We start from the raw sequence: 17,289 nt of genomic DNA, 5'->3' as shown, positions 1-17,289 counted from the left end.
ACTCTGGTACGACCTCCACTAGGGTCCTGACCAGTAGGGTGGTAAAACAAGGTTGTGTATTAGCCCCTCTGCTGTTTAATATATACTTGGCTGACCGTTTTAGCTGTTTTTCTCAAGTTTTTGGATGCGGTCCACGAATTGCAGGATTGTCAATCCTTTGCATGCACTATGCAGACAATTTAGTGATGTTTAATCACACTTATTGCGCGGCAAGGGAGATGTTCGATGAATTAATTAAATACGCAGCTGAAAATGGCGACCATTAACATGGAAAAAACTAAATTTATGTTGGTAACAGCTAAGAAGGTCAATCGACCTATCTTTTCCACTAGTTTGGGCAACTTAGCCTATGTTGAGAAATATGCTTATTTGGGAGTAGAAATGAGTGCTAGAAAGACCTATGCACATATAATAGAGGCCAAGACGATCAAGGATCGATGCCTGAGACATACAATTGACAAATTTACCAATCATACGGCTGGCTTTTCCATCGAGGGGATCATTATCCTCTATAAACAAAGCTATTGTCCCATGGTCTTGTATGGACTGGAAGCACTGGTTATGTTGATTTAAGCTGATTGGATAAATTGGAGGGTTATTTTTGAAGAAGGGTGTTAAAACTCCCTCCCTCGACCCCAGGGAATATCTTAAGCTTGAATTGGGTTTAGACTCCTTGAAGGACTTATTGCTTGCAAGGCAAGGTGCTTTGCACCGAAAGCCAAAACTAAATGTGTTATGCTCACCTTGTCTCTGCAGGGACGTTGGAGCACGGTTGCAGCCCTCCTTGGAAGTGGATCACCCCTGTCAGGCTTCTTCCCCTGCACATATGCTGTGGGCTCCGACAATTGGTGGCACTGCTCCTATTGATTAATGATGATGAGCTCTCCATCCTCCTTCTCACTGCAGGGGTGCTTCCTGATGGACATAGTTCCTTCACTGGCCCGTTGTACGTGGCAACCCAGACCAGCTGTGGCTTATCCACTCCTGATGGTAAGTGTCTTATGGCTTTAAAATATTGTGATGTTAGTTCCCGATTATTGACCGTGTCTTTTAATGTCTCTCTTCTGCTTTCTTGAAACAGGTGAAATTGAGGCCCTGTGTTAGTTCAGGTGCATGAAGCGAGGCCAAAATGGAAGAGAAAGGAGCCCACGATGCACCAACAGCAGGCGAGTGTTGGTTTAAGGTTGAGCGTGAAGGTTTGTCAAAAGCGCAACCTTAAACTTAATGTCTTTGTAATTTCTAACCTTGTCTTTATCTTTTTCCTCTTGCAGGTGCCGTCTTCGGATGAACTGCTTGCTGTGCCGCGATGTCAGGGTTGAAGTGCTGCTTTCCGGAGGTCTGGAGATGGATGATGAATGCCAGAGTCAGCAGTGATGCGTGCCGACGAGAACAGGTCCCAAGGTAAGTGCTGAGGCTGGTAGCTGGAATCGAAAGGTAAGATGCGCTCAGGCGGCGGTGAGCGTTACGCTGCCATCAGTGCAGAATAGCGCGAAGCGTTTGCATGAAGGCTGGGTGGACTTATATAGTCTAGCTCTGGCCACACCCATTAGCCTTGGCTTACCGGCCCCACCCTGCCACTCCTAAAAGATGCTGCACGTGCAATCCAGTTTTTCCCAGCAGCCACGCCCAAATAATTGCATGTAGAAGTAAATAAAGTGTGTCAGCTTACATTTGTTCATGAGCCTGGCGCCAAAGGCGCCAGGACTGAATCCGGCTAGGCCCTCTATGATTTATTGTCCCAGAGGGACAATTAAAAGTTGTGTTACGCTTTACCCTCGTCCCCTGATGGTGCAGGGCCTGTGCTTTCAGGCCAGTGGCCATGACAAAATGCCAATGGGGAGGAAGGGGGGGGCAAATTTAGAACAAACTGGCACCCACATTTCGATTTGGGTACGTTTGATACCCTGTAAACCCTATTTAGGAGGAAACTGGAGTGATGTGACAGGGCTAACTACGCCCGCCTATCGCCCCAGAGAACTTATAAATATGTATCAAAAGTAACACACAACGTCCTCAAAAAACTCATAATATTTGCGGCAGTACCCAAGCCTGGCAGTGAGGAATCTAATGCTTAAATTGAGCACAAACCAGCTACCACTTTTTGTATTTATAGGTGCACTCCTTAAGATCCCATTAGCCCATAGGAAATGCCGTATTTGTAATGTACCAGGATTAATTGAGACACCGAAGCATGTATTAACCAAATGTAAAGTTTTGGGGCCAGTGTATATGACCAAACTGGATGATTACGTGCACAATTATAGCTTGATAAAGAATGAGGATTTTTGGTCTTATTACCTCAATAGCGAGTCAGGGTGTTCATATAGCCCTGTATTGGGTGTGGCGCCACATTGAAAACACACTGAAAACCTCTTATCAAATAGGGAGGTTTCTGAAAAGGAATATAAGTTTTAAATAGCTTTTAATAATACATTTTGTAGTACATTTGGTTTTAGCTTACGCATAAGTGTTTAAGTGTTTTATGGATTTTGAGGACATTTTGAACTAATATTTATATTTTTACATACTTAAAACATAGTAGAAGTGGGTACTAATGCCTTGTTATTTTAACGTCTTGTTCTTTTATGTTTCTTTTAACTTGGGAACTGTAATACATATATAATTGGCCTATTGCCACCGAAACAGACAGTTCATGTGCTTAATTAATAATGATGAATTGTACTTAGTACTGTGATTTTGTAGATCACTGTTTGGAATGTTTCAATGTTTGTAAATAATCAAATACAAATAAAGAAATACATTAAAGAAAAAGAGAACTGAAAGATAAAGAAAAGGTTATAAGACCTGGTGAAAGAAGTACATCAGGCAGTGAGCCTTTGCAGGAAAGATACTGGTCAGGAGAGTATACCAGGGCATCTTCAAAGCCCAGAGGGGGATTCCTGGCAGGGAAGTACACCTGGTAATTCATCCAGAGCAGTGGTCTTCAAACTTGTTTGACCTGCCCTCCCACGTCCCAAAAAATGCCAATTGGACACAAAGTCCAAATGGCTATGAACTATCCCCCGCCGTCCCCTGCTCCCAGTATGGTCCCTGGGCTCCCCCACCTGCTTCCATCACAGGCTCTGGGCTCCCTCATCCCACTCCTAGCCCAGTTCCTGGGCTCTCTCCACCCCACCACAGACCGTGGGCTCTCCCCACCCTGATCCCACCACTATGCCATGGCTCCCCACATCCCCCTCCGACCAGTCTTTCGGCTCGCCCCACCCCGCGCCCACCACATCCCCAGGGCCAGTGGCGGTGATGAATTTTTCAAGTGGAGGGACATAAATATTTCTCCCAGATATGCCATAGCAACAGAGCGTAGCAAGGGAGCCCAAACCGATCAAGGGAGGTTCGGGGGTTCCTCCCCTCAGGAATTCTTTTTAAATAATGGGTTAACATGTTGCATTTTAGAGCATACTTTAAAAAAAACATTGGGTAAAAAGCCAAACAGTTTGCAATTGGTTCTGGGATGCCAGCATTGTTTTTTTACTGGACAACTAAGATAGATGTCCAGTAAAAAAGATAACATCCCTGTCCCCTGGGGCCATGCCCAACACACGCACACAATCAAAGTGATTACGTGTGCATGTAAGGCGCGTGGGTGCCCATGGGGAAAGCATGGTATTTTTTTACTAGACATCTATGATAGATTTCCAGTAGAAATATACGCTCCCTGACCCCTGGGCTCCGCAGTGCTTCAAAAGGAGAGCCGATTTTGTCGTGTGGGTAGTGGGATTGTGCAACAAAGGCATTTTGAAAATGTACAACCACCCCCCGCCACTCGTCAAAATGAGCTCCACGGACCAACACAAACACACATTTACACCGCAAGCAATCTATCATTCACACAAGCACCCATTATCATACACTCACTCATAACATAAGCATACACACATCCATACACATAAATAAAAAATATATGACCATACATGCATGCAGGGGCCCAAGTATGGGTGCTGAAACGCCCTGCAGCAGCCTGCTCTGTCTGGGCGAGGAGGCGTAGCAGCTCCCCCTCGCACATACAGAAATGCAGTTCCCCAGCCAGCATGTCCAATGAGCTATGCAAGGCTGGTGAAGCAAAAAACCCTCCAGCCCTGCATGGCTCATTGAGCATGTGCGGCTGGGAAACTGAACTGTCAAAGGGAAAATGTTTCCATTTGACAGTTCAGCCAGCCCAGGAGCACTCCCTCAGCTGGAAAAATCAGCCGAGGGAGCGCTGAGTGTTTCACTGAGCTGGCTTCTCAGCTCCCCCATAATGGGTGAGGGGGCCACTCGGTTGACGCCCCTTACCCATTATGGACAAGCTGCACCTGCCCAGGACTCCCCCTGCCCATGCATAAAATGTGCAACACAAAATATATTTTAGGCGCGCGCCACACTTACCTCTGATCTAAAGTAAGTGAAAGGAAAATCCATTGTGAAAAGGTTACTGGCAGGAGAGTATACGAGGAGACCATCTTTTAGAATTTATTGAGTTATTCTGTAGAAGAGATACTTTTGACATCCTTTAAAACAACAGTGCGTGGAAAAGACACGTGTCATCATCCTTAAGAAAGTGTTATGTGGAAGAGACATTTCTACTATCCTTGAAGAATCATTCTTTGAATAGAACATTTTCAATTTTCGACCTGAGACATTTCAGGGGAAGGCAATCATCCTCTGGATACAAGGATTGTTTTGTTGGATTTACATACTTGGTTTTTGTATACGTTTTGTTGAATCTACAGCAGATTATGTAAAACACAAGGGACTATTTTGGGTATTCCGACTGTGGGTTGCCCAATACTCTGGTCACACTAGGAACTCACAGTTTTGTTTAGTGAAGTGGGTAGGGATGGATACATCTCTATCACTGAACTCACACATGCAGGTAAGTACACTCTCGTGCTAAAAAACACATAAAGCCGATCCCGACTACATGTGTGTCTGCCATTTTCCGGATGAAATTCTAAAATCTTTAATGAGCTTTCTCCGTTAGGCAGGTGCAGGAATGTCTATTAAAAAGACTGGAGAGTGTGCATTATATTCTCCAGTGGGTTCCTCTTTTGCATCTGAGCATTGAAGAATCTTGTAGGGTCCTTGATATTTGTTTTTCAGGATCCTAGTAGGGAAGAGCCTGCCTGTGCTGTTTACTGAAGCACTAGGTCAGGTATCCCAATAGCTGACCGGTTTCTGTGGTATGAAAGTGGTTACACCACATTTCCAGGGCTTGAGGAGGCACACAGTTTGGTTCCTCCTAGTTTTCAGTGGCAGCTTTGTCTGCATTATTTAAGGCCCTCTCCCTGTAGGGGTGACAAGGGGGTGGGGGTGAAAAGAGGGGGGGGGGGCAGGTTAACATATTCAGTGCCTTACCACCTGGATGATCTTGTCTATAGTTCTATTTCGACATACTGCACATGTTCAGTATAAAAGGAAGAGGATTCTTACCCTTTCCATGTGGTAAATGATTTTATGCACGGATGGGTGAGGCAGCCTAAGACCTACGGGCCAAAAACGCAATGAATAACGGGTTAGGGTACGTGACCATGAGGATGTGTGTGTGAATGAGATGGTCTCGATGTATGGGGACCTTTGAGTGTATAGCAGCCTACGAGCGAATGCAGTAGGACAGTATCTATATACATGTCTAGACCTCTAGTCCCAGCCATTCATGTGCTCCACCATTTACACGGCGTAGCCTGGTGCTAAGATAAGAGGAAAGCGCACTGCTTAGGCGTACACTTGATCTCGCTTTTCCAAAAAACCTGGTGTGTCAATAGATAGTCCGATGTGAAGCCTGACCCCAAGATGGCCGTCCTGAGACACCCCCAGGCGGCCATGTTGTCCAACACGCGTGTGCCCAATGCGGCGGCGTCCGGACAATCGTCAACATAAAGAGGTCTGGCGGACGGCGGCGTAGAGAAGACGTCGCGTGCAGCCCACCAGACCTCTTTACAGACGAAAGCAGCAGGTAAGCCCCTACCTCATACAACGAGCACCAGACGCTCGCCTCCGATTAGCGGACACACACGATATATGCCCGGCCCCGGGCTAGATGTGGAAATCTATAATGGGACATGGCACGCCTTCGCGCGGCCATACGCACAAAAGGTTGACGCAATTGTTGGTTACTTAATGAGTTTGAAACAACTGTACACGATGTTAGCATTCAGTGTGGCTTGACTTACACATGTGCAAGCACGTACCCTAACCCGTTATTCATTGCGTTTTTTTGGCCCTCGGTCTCAGGCTATCTCACCCATCCGTGCAAAGAATCATTTACCACATGGAAAGGGTAAGAATCCCCTTCCTTTTATACTGAACATGTGCAGTATGTCGAAATAGAACTATAGACAAGATCATCCAGGTGGTAAGGCACTGAATATGTTAACCTGTCCCCCCCTCTTTCCTCCCCCACCCTCTTGTCACCCCTACAGGGAGAGTGCCTTAAATAATGCAGACAAAGCTGCCACTGAAAACTAGGAGGAACCTAACTGTGTGCCTCCTCAAGCCCTGAGGAATGTGGTGTAACCACTTTCATACCACAGAAACCGGTCGGCTATTGGGAGACCTGACCTAGTTCTCCAGTAAACAGCACAGGCAGGCTCTTCCCTATTAGGATCCTGAAAAACAAATATCAAGGACCCTACAAGATTCTTCAATGCTCAGCTGCAAAAGAGGAACCCACTGGAGAATATAATGCACACTCTCCAGTCTTTTTAATAGACATTCCTGCACCTGCCTCACGGAGAAAGCTTATTAAAGATTTTCGAATTTCATCCGGAAAATGGCAGACACACATATAGTCGGGATCGGCTTTATGTGTTTTTTAGCACGATAGAGTGTACTTACTTGCATTTGTGAGTTCAGTGAATCTACAGCAGAGACATTTACCTAGCACCTTTTATTGTTCATTTTTAGTGTGAGGGTCAGATACGTTTTGAACACAAGGATAGTTTGCCTAATCTTAACGAGAGACAGACTGATTTTTAGTTTTAAATTACTAGGTAGGAAGACGCTTTAGGATAGGGACAGAAAGGCCTTTATCCAAACCGTTTTAATTTAATAAAACATCCAATGTTAAAAACATCACAACTTTTGGCCTCATCACGGGTTGGGCTGAGCGGTAAAAATGCAGCAGTAACGCTATTACTGCTTCATTACTGGTCCGTCCAATTCAGAGATTGGGCGGAAAGTTTGCGATTTACCTACAGATTTGAGCTGATGGTAAATCTGCCAACTTTCCACCCATTTTCGACGATTTTACTGCAGCACCGAAAATGCACCTAAGAGTCCCATGGACTCTGAATGAAATGGGGATTTACAGCTTTGCTACAACTCGGGATCCGGCACTAGTAGCGCTGGACCGAGTTGCGGTAATGCTATTTGCGTTAGCCGGTATCCTGGTGGATTTACCGCCGGGATACCGCCCAACTTGTGATGAGCCCATTTGTGTCCGCCCCTCATTTCTGACCCCTAACAATAGTAAGACAAAGACACACACATATACACACACGCACTTTGAAAAAAGTAAGTAAAAACAGTTACCACCCCAACAAAACATGCTATTAAAGGCTGCTGCTTTTTCCAGATCTGTATAAAATAGTCACATTGTTTCCATGGTCTTAATGGCATTTAAAAAAAGGTTACATACGTTCATGTTTCATACCAAAGCTGTTTGGCAACATGATCTTATCCACAAGTGTCAAATTATTACATGTAATAAGAAATCTGCTCAATCAAGTTTTGATTTTTACCCCTGCATTCTGTTACGTGCAGTTTTTCTTTCCCCAGTCTCGTTCCATTACAAGTGCCTTAATACAAAGAAAAGAATCTGACTTCAAACATCTCTAGAATGTTCTGTTTCCAACACCCCTCTCCTAAATAGTGTGATCCTTTCACATCAATCTCGCTGAATAATTCAAATAAATCCTCACAAAGAAAATACTTATTATTACGTAGTCCCCTCACCCTTTTGTAGGACAATGGCCACATACATTCCATCGATCATGCCTTTCCTGTGGATGCAACTTTGAAGTCCAAGAAAGGCATATTTCTATTTGCTCAAGCATACATTGTATAGTCTCCTATGGCAAAACAGGCTTGCTTACAGTGAAGTTTACCTCCAGACATGATGTTTCCTCAGTTGCTGGCTCATGCTTTCTCACTCGTCGTATAGAGGCCTTGAAAGGTTTGAAAGGTTTAAATCTTCTCCGTCTTCTTCTTTGGGAGTTCAGCCGTATGATCACTGAATTGGACACAAAGAAGTAATAAATCATAACATAAGAAAATGTTGCTTAGCTGTACAAATATTTTCACTGGTGTGGGTAACCTTTAGAGTTTTATGCATCAAAACCGTTTCTTTTTAAAAATCGCCAGGTAATAAACCCAGGAACTATTTTATTTGAACATTTTATTTTTGCAGCACGGACAGACCTTGGCTTAAAGCCATGACTGCTATAGTGTGTAAATAATGCCATTACATAGAGGTTCTATTTCTTTAATTTTCATAGAAGCTACAGGAAGGCAAGCCATCACATTCAAGGAGGAAAATGCGCCCATAGTGAAGAAAAAAGCTACATTCTCCAGCATTCCGCTCGTTTATAGATTCACAGGATAGACCAATAGTCAGGCTGAGACAAACAACAGTTGATATAACATTATTAAAGAACATACTTGTAATTCAGCAGCCTATACACCTCACTGGGACCTTCTTCGTATCAACCAATGAGGCCAGTAGTCCTTAAGTGCAAACCTTGAGGCCAGGTTTAGATTTTCCTACACTTTTCATGTCATGGAATCCTGCAGTATGACCATGATTCATTTGACATTTTATCTGCATAGTATTTACACTCGACAGCTAAATGGATCGACATTCTTTGAACAGACATTGGTTTGGTTGTGGGGAATGAGTCTATGTGCAATGCCATGATGTTATAATACAAGAGGTCGATTAGGCAAAGGCTCACCCTGCGGGTTTGAACATGTGTGAAGTTTAGCAATGGGTCCAAATTCACATTTCTTTGTAACATAGAAAAATTATCAATCATGTCTCTTCAAGAGTTCCAAATGTTCTGGGGTTGAAAACCATGTACGCGCACAACCATCATTAGAAATGTTTATATTGCTTGATTCTACACAAACTTCACGACAGTTGTGATGCAAATCAGTTTTTCAGTTTTAAATTCCCCAAGGACAGGAACGGTCGCCTCATTGGCTGGGTAATGAAGGCACACTAGCGAGCATTTGGCTTGATTTAGAGGGGTAGCCCTGGACACTACAATTGGTATCTCTGAACCAGTTGTATGGGAAAATGTTGCTGTGAAAAAGTCACCATAGAGGAGTTCTTAAGTTTCCAGAATCCTAAAACGCCCACCCAAACATATTCCAGAACTGAAGTTATTTACTATTCTTAGTACCAGTCCTAGAATATTTTGGGAATTGCTGGATTTTAGTACAAATGTAGGTTAACATTGGCCCCTGGCGACATTTTCCATGGCGACTATCACTGGATACCTCCAAATCCCCAAACGAGTGGTGTTCAGACAAAGCCTAACAGGGTAGCTGGCAAAGGTTTGGAAAAACGCAGCCCTGTATTTGCAGGAGGAATTGCCCACTAAACTCCCCAAATGTCCAAGTAAATCAAGAATCTGCATCCTTATTGCAAGACAAACTTCTTCCATGACACTGGGGTTTCTGGTGGCCAGAGAATAAAATATGAATAACCCATGCACTTGCCTTGCCTTAACCAGTTGAGTCAATATGCCCTTCAGTACAGCCTGCTCCCAAAAGCCTAGCTGGCCTTTCCTCTACTAACCAGTTATGAAGAGGCTGAAGAAGCAGGTGCAGAGACAACTGGCAACAAGACAGAGTATAAGAAGGAATAAGTTACTTACCTGTAACTCCGGTTCTCCAGCATTGGTATATTTCATAGATGCACATGCTGTGAATATTCCCCGTAGTCAGGCTGGGAATCCTCGGTAACAGAGCAGTTTAAACTTAAACTGAAAACTTTCAGTGACTTTTGTGCTCCATCAGTCATTTTAGATCATACTGCTCACAGCCAATAGGAACACTTCCCTTAACTCCACCCCTCTCGGCCATCTTCAGATTTGGCAGGGCACTGAGGGGCAGTACGAGCCATGCAGGGTAGGTGGGAGGGTCGAAAGTGAATCTATGAAAGATAACAATGCTGGAGAACCGGAGTTACAGGTAAATAACTTATTCCTTCTCCAGCATTGGATCTTTCATAGATTTGCATGCTGTGAAAAGATTACAAAGCAGTATTATAACAATACCTCTAGGCAGAGGCAAACTCCCAGTATAACTTACCACTGGAGACTTACCCGTCTTGCGCAAAAAAGTTCTGCAGAACCGGCTTGCCAACTCTAGACCCTTCGGCGGAATGGCTGTCGACACAGTAGAACTTCGTGAACGTCTGCACCAAACTCCAGGTGGCTGCACTGGTAGAGTGAGCTTGGGGCCTGCCAGGAAGCGATCTGCCAGATTGCTGATGGCAAAATGAGATGCAGGCCACAATCCATCTTGCAATGGAGGACTTTGGGAGAGCCTCCCCAGGCCAAGGAGGTACAAATGAAACAAAACGTTGATTTGTTGTACGGAATGACTTCGTGCACGCCACATGGTACTTGAGGGTGTGCACCACATTGAACGTGTGCAGTGTTCGATCTGCTGGAGACGTTTGTGTGAAGAATACAGGCAGAACCACCTGCTGATTTAGATGAAAAGCGGTTGGCACCTTCAGCACAAATGTTGGGTTAGTATGTAGAACAGCCTTGTCCTTGTGAAACGTCAAATAGGACAATGTTACAGTAAAAGCCTGGATTTCCTCCAATTGCCTGGCTGAAGTTATGCCCACCAAGAATGAAGTTTTCCAGGAAAGATGTTTAATAGATGCTTGGTGCATGGGCTCAAATGTTGGCTTCATGAGACTTGGGAGTAGCACATTGAGCTCCCATTATGCTGGTCGATTGACAGGTGGAAACAGCCCATGCGAAAACTCCACCAGCCAGTGAGACCAAAGGGATGGCATGCCTGCAGTTCAGTTGTACCTGGAAATCGCAGCTAGGTGCCTCTTAATGGAAGAATGAGTTAAACCAGACTGAGCCAGGGACAAAAGATATGGCAACAGATCCTCCAGTCGGATGGTTTGAGGTTGCAGTCTGTCTTTTGCACCATACTTGAAAACGTTTCCACTTGCTCCTATAGAATTTCAAGGTGAACAGAGCTCTAGCCCTGGCCAGGATCGCCTGGCAATCTTGTGGAAGGGACATAGCCCCGAACTCTAAGAACACAGGAGCCAGGCCGTCAGATGGAGAGAGGATGGATTGTGGTGCAGCAATGCTCCCAGATTCCTGGACAGGAGTGAATGGTGTGGGCGCAGTTTGATCGATGGAGGTCTGAGTCCCGGCCACGCAGAGGCCACCAATAGCAGTTAGCACCGATATAGTCTGAAGATGAGTAGGACGCGAGGCACAAGAGGAATCGGGGGAAATGCAAGAAGGAAATTCCCTTCCCATGGAAACACAAAGGCGTCCCTCAAGCTCTCTGGGTGGGGGAAGCCACTGTCAAAATGTCTTGTGGGTGGGAAAGAAGTCGATCTCCAGGGTGCCCCCGTTTGAAACAACAAGTGAAGCTGGTCGCAGTGCAGTTCGTGGCATGAGCTTAACTCCCTGCTGAGGGAGTCCGCCAGAGTGTTCTGAATCCCTGGTAGATGAGAGGGGATGCCCTACTGTAGAGCCCAATGCCACAGGGCTTGGGCCTCCCTGGAAAGCTGTGGGGACCTTGTTCCTCCATGCTTGCGGATATAAAACATCAACATTGTGTTGACAGTGTAAATCTGTACCACTTTTCCCATCAGGAGGGGAAGAAAAGACTTCAGGGCCTAAAAGATTGCTCGTAGCTCCAGCAGGTTGATGTGCAGGTTCTTTTCCTCCTTTGACCAAAGGCCTCTGGTGAATTGGTCTGGACAGTGGGCTCTAGAACCCTCCAGCGAAGCATCCATTGTGACAGTGGCCTGATGGACCAGCAACTTGAAGGGGGTGCCCTGTACCAGATGTTCCCTCATTGATCACCAGCAAAGGCTAAGTTTGAAAACAGGTATTAGAGCAATGTGGTTGTCCCAGGACCCTGAGGCTTGGATTCAACAGGCATGCAGGAATTCTTGCACCGGTCTCATGTACATGATGACGACATACCCAGGGATTTGTAGTTGCAGACTGGGGTTCCATGGGCGATGTTGAGACGGCACACCTTGTGTAGAAGAGCTGCCACACTTTCGTCTGAGGGTCTGGTGGTGCAGGTATGTGTATCCAGTCCTGCTCTGAGATAGAGTGCCTGTTGCGATGGAACCAGGCACGACTTTGGGAAGTTGATGGAGAAACCCAGTTGCTTTAGACACTGGATGGTGGTGGCGGTATTGGTCTCTGCCAGTGGATAGGAGGTGGCTCTTACGGACCAGTCGTCTAGATATGGGTAGACATGAACGCACCTCTGCCACAGGTGAGCCACCACTGGAGCAAGACAATTGGTAAAGACCCACAGAGCAGACCGCAGGCTGAATGGAAGACCCTTTAACTGATAATGTGCTTCTGTCACCACGAGGCGTAGGTAGCGCCGATGTGAGAGGTGAATAGGGATGTGAAAGTAGGTATCCTCGAGGTCGAGGGATGCCAGGAAATCTCCTTGTTGTAGCTGGAACACCTGCTGTAGAGTGACCATGCAGAATGTTTGCGCCTTTAGGAACTTGTGGAGCACCCTCAGATCTAATATGGGCCTCCAACCCCCTAACTTGTTGTGCAGTGAGTTTTTTCTTACCAAGAAATAGCGGGAGTAGATGCCTGTGCCCAGTTCGTCCTTGGGAACCTTCTCCACTGCGCCCTTCTGCTGTAGAACTTTCACTTCTTGAAGTAAGGGGTGTTGCAACTTCTCTAGTTTGTTTGCGGGAGGAATGTCTAGTGGATAGTTTACGAACTCCAGCGAGTGGCCCTGCTGGTGGAGGGATAGCACCCATTTGTTGGCCATGATGTGCGTCCCTTCTTCGACGAACCTCGACAGTTATCCTCCCACTGAAGTGGGAGGACCTGGCCCTGGGCTGGTCATGCCTGTTTGTGCTGTCAAACCCTCTAGGTCTGGGATATTTTCCTGTACTGGTCCCCTAAGGAGTATGCGGTCTTGTAAGAGGAGGAAGACTGGTACGTGGTGCAGTTATCGCACAAAGTGTTGCCATGGCGCCCTTTTCCTGAACAAAAGGACTGGCGCCTTTGCTGTAGTGTGCCCAAGGAGCGATCGATTTTCGTCTGTTTTTATGGACTGCAAGGCCTCATCCACCTTTTTCCCCGAAAAGGGCAGATCCATCAAAGGGCATATCCACGACCATGGACTGGATATCGGGTCAAAAATCTGTGACCTTGAGCCAACCCTTCCTACGTAGGACCGCTCCATTCCCAAGTTGGCAAATACCAGTATTAGCGATGTCCACACAGACCGTAATGGCATGGTGTGATGCCAACTCGCCTTCAATGAAGATGTCCAAGGCCTCTTGCTTTTTGTCATCTGGTGGGAACACCAGCAAGAGACCCAACTTGTACCATAGCTCGCAATTGTAACGTGCGAGAATGGCCATTGCATTAGACGCCCTGCGGAGGGAATGATCTCATTACCGAAGGCATCAAGGATATCCATCAAGTTATCTTGCAGATCACCCTGTGGACCAGGGGTGTGGGAAGGAAGGCACAGGCTGTCATGCCATTTCACTGTATCTGGAATGCTTCACCCAGGGAGCCAGGGCCCTGCCCCTGCCAGGACACGAACTGCTGGCTCTTCTTGTTATCCCAGGAGGTAAAGAGATCCACCTGAGGAGCCTTCATCTGCTGAAGATCTCCATCAGCACCCGATCGTTCAATTACCACTCGTAATTGTCTGCTCCCAGTCTGCTGAGCCCGTCCGCTTCCAGGTTGGACTCCCCCGGAAGGTGATGGCCGTCAGGAAGATGTTCACCAGGGCCCATTCCCACATGCTGATCGCTAGGTTGCACAGTGGTGGGGACCTGGTACCACCCTGCTTGATGACATTGTACATGCTGGTGGAGTTGTCCATCTGTACGAGGATGACTCTGCCCCCAATGAGCAGAAGGAAAGCTTTGAGAGCTAGCCAGATGGCTTTCAGCTCAACCCAGTTGATGAGACTCCTGCTCCTGCAGGGTCCAGACTCCATAGACACTGTTGTCCAAAGTAGCCCCCAGCCTTCCAGGGAGGAATCCGTAATAATGGTGACCTGCGGGGCTGGCTGCCGGAAAGGCTTTTCCGTCTGCAGGTTGCAGTCCCTCGACCACAATGTGAGGTCTGGGTGGAGAGTAGGAGGAATGCTGACAAGCTCAGCTTGGTAGCCCCGCTCCTGATTCCATGAGGCTGCAAAGTGAAGCTGTAATCGCCTCATCTTGAGTCTTGTGTGGGGTACGGCCAGTAGGACCGCTGCCATGCTAACTAATAAGTGTTGGTACCACGAGGCAGAGGTCACCTCTCGGTTGAGGAAGTGAGTAGTGGCTCCCTTGATCGCAGTGATCTTGTCCTCTGAGGGGAAAACTCTGAGCTTGTGTCCCATACGAGGCCCAGAAAGGTCAGGCTCTGCCTAGGCTGCAGCTGAGACTTCTTGAGCTTGATCGAAAATCCCAGCTCGTGGAGTGTGATCATAAGGGCAGAGGAAATGTGATGAACCGCCTCCGGCGATCTCGCCCTGACGAGCCAGTCATCCAAGGACGGGTAGATGTGGTGGCCCTATACCCTGAGGAGGGCTGCCACTGCATTCATGAACCTGGTAAATACCATGGGGCTGAATTGAGGCCGAAGGGTAGGACCTTGTATTGGAAATGGCAGCCCATGATCCTGAATCGCAGAAATAGGGGCGAATATACCGGCCCTATTTAGAGAAGCTAAAGAATGGCTTCGCCGATGGGATTCACAGGAAATGTCCTGGTTGGGCAGGGTGAGTGCGGTAAAGATGTCACTTATCCCGAAGCTCCTGTATGCCTTTTACTCGTTGCAGATACGGAATCCCGAGAGAGATCTTATAGATATGCAGAGGGAGATAGGACGCTTTGTGTGGGGACATAAGAGGCCTAGAATACCCTATAAACGCCTGACGAGAAAGGCGATACAGGGGGGTATAGCTCTGCCTTCGGTTCAACGCTACTACAGGGAAGCGCAGGTGGCTCCTATCTTAGCCTGGGCAAGCTCCACTGAAACTCCTAAGTGGCAGGAAATCGAGCAGGAAGCCTCTCCAGTGCTGTTAGAATTTTTCCCCTTCCTGCCCAAGGAGGCGCAAAACTATCAGGGGGGGTCTCTGCCCACAACGCTTGCTACGCTTCAAAGCTGGGATAAGGCGATGTGCAAAGAGGGATAGCTCTGGGTCTGGGTCCGCTGTCCCCTGTGGTACAAAACCCCGCATTCACACCGGGATTAGCCCCCAGCTCATTCCAAGGGTGGGAATCAAATGGGCCATTGAGGCTTAGGGGCTTGTATGTAGACCAGGAACCACTGACATTCCAGGAGTGTAAGGAGAAGTTTGGGCTGTCGGAGCGGGAACGGTTTAGGTACATACAGCTACGACACTGGTTGACTAATAAGGAAACTCGCCAAGCTGTCAGCAGAGTGCCATTTGGAATAGAACTGAGAATTCTTGAGGGGCAGAGCTCTCAGACTGGCAGCTTGTTATGACCTTCTAGAAAATGTCTGAGGGTGAAAAGCTCCCCTACATGCTATTGTGGGATAGAGAGTTAGGGGTCGAAGTCCCAGAGGAAGCGTGGCAGCGTATATGGCATAGGGGCCAGAGGAGCTCCAGATGTACATTAGTAAAAGAAAACGCAATTAAGATTTGCTTCCGTTGGTACTTTCCGCCGACTAGATTGCATGCCATGAACCCTGGGTATCCGGATACATGTTGGCATGGGTGTGGAGAGAAAGGTTATCTAGGGCATATGTGGTGGCATTGTGCGGTCATCCAGGATTATTGGTTAGAGGTCCGTTCCAAGATCAAGGATGTTACGGGTACGCTGCTCCCTATGGACCCACGTGTACTTATCCTTGGGGACGTGCCAGAGGATGGGTCCTTCCTGATGACGGGGTACAGAGCAGCCCTAATTGCGTAGTTACTTACTGCGGCAGGAATCACCAGGGAGTGTTTTTGGAAAGATGTGAAGGGACCACAGGTGGCATACTGGTGAGTGAAGGTGTGAGAGTTGATGGGTCTTGAAAAGCTCACTGCTACGCTAGAAGGGAAGCTATCGAGGTTCAGACGGATCTGGACCCCTTTTTTGGACTATGTAGAGGATAGGGAGCAGATGTACTTTAGGTCAGATCTGATATCTGATGAGGCACTTTATGAAATCCTGACTGACTTGAAACTGCGTACTTTGCACAGAACAGATACTGCTACGAACTGCACAGGCTCAGATTTATTTATTGAATTTTCTTTTTTTTTCTCTTTCTTTCCCGCTGTTTTGTTTGTTCATGATTATATTGTTCTCCAATTAATTGCTGACAAATGAACTGTTCATGATCCCGTTAAAGTTGAATTCATGAATTGATAATGCAATGTTATGCTTTGCTGAGTAGAGATGGACTCGAGGGAATATATCTTAGACTGAAAAATTTGATGAATTGACATAGGGACCTCTTCCCCCTTGCATTATTACTATTAGTGTTGGATCAATTGGCTTCTTTGGAAAAATGTATAAATAAATTAAAAAAAATAAATTAAAAAAAAAAGAAATAGGGGAGATGCGTCTGCCAAATCGGAAAATGTAGATAAGCATCCTTCAGATCCAGGGAGCACATCCAGTCTCCCCTGCACAATGTCTCCACAACAAGTGCTGGCGTAACCATCGAAGTGGGAGGGAGAGGTTGAGGGTGGAGAGGTCCAACACAACTCTCAGGCCAACCTGGTTCTTCTTTTGTATGGCAAAATCCTGGAGTAGAAGCCCAATCCTCGCTGGGACTTCTTCCACTGCCTGGCTCTCGATGAGAGTCCGAATTTCCGCCACCAGAGTTGCTGTCCCAATCTGTGGGAGTGGAGGGGAGGAGTTAGGAGAGGAGGGGATCTGTAGGCGGTACCCTGTGGATACTACAAGCAGGATTCTAGGGGTCTGCGAACTTCTGACGCCAAAACTGTGTGTGAAGGGCAAGCCTGCCCCCACCGGAGACAGGTGGACCCGAAGGGGCGCGTAATGCCTTCTTTTACTCCGAGGCTTTTGCGGAAGAGGGGGACTGAAAAAAAGCCCTACTCCCCCCC

The 17,289-nt window shown here is 46.9% G+C and overlaps 1 protein-coding gene across 4 annotated transcripts in view; it reads right to left on the bottom strand.

Moving 5' to 3' along the window:
- NSD1 (nuclear receptor binding SET domain protein 1) overlaps positions 1-17,289 on the bottom strand; it is a 1,891,114-nt gene that overhangs the window by 890,848 nt on the left and 982,977 nt on the right. For 3 of the 4 annotated variants that reach the window (XM_069651497.1, XM_069651498.1, XM_069651496.1), the window contains exon 10: positions 8,094-8,230. In XM_069651497.1, the coding sequence (XP_069507598.1) occupies positions 8,094-8,230 (137 nt within the window). The remainder of the gene's footprint in view (positions 1-8,093; positions 8,231-17,289) is intronic. The other variant, XM_069651499.1, reaches the window with a different exon arrangement.

Source organism: Ambystoma mexicanum, chromosome 3p (genome assembly GCF_040938575.1).
Source record: "Ambystoma mexicanum isolate Mex_15411 chromosome 3p, UKY_AmexF1_1, whole genome shotgun sequence".
NCBI classification, from domain to species: domain Eukaryota; kingdom Metazoa; phylum Chordata; class Amphibia; order Caudata; family Ambystomatidae; genus Ambystoma; species Ambystoma mexicanum.
This window is presented reverse-complemented; position numbering and strand designations above follow the sequence as displayed.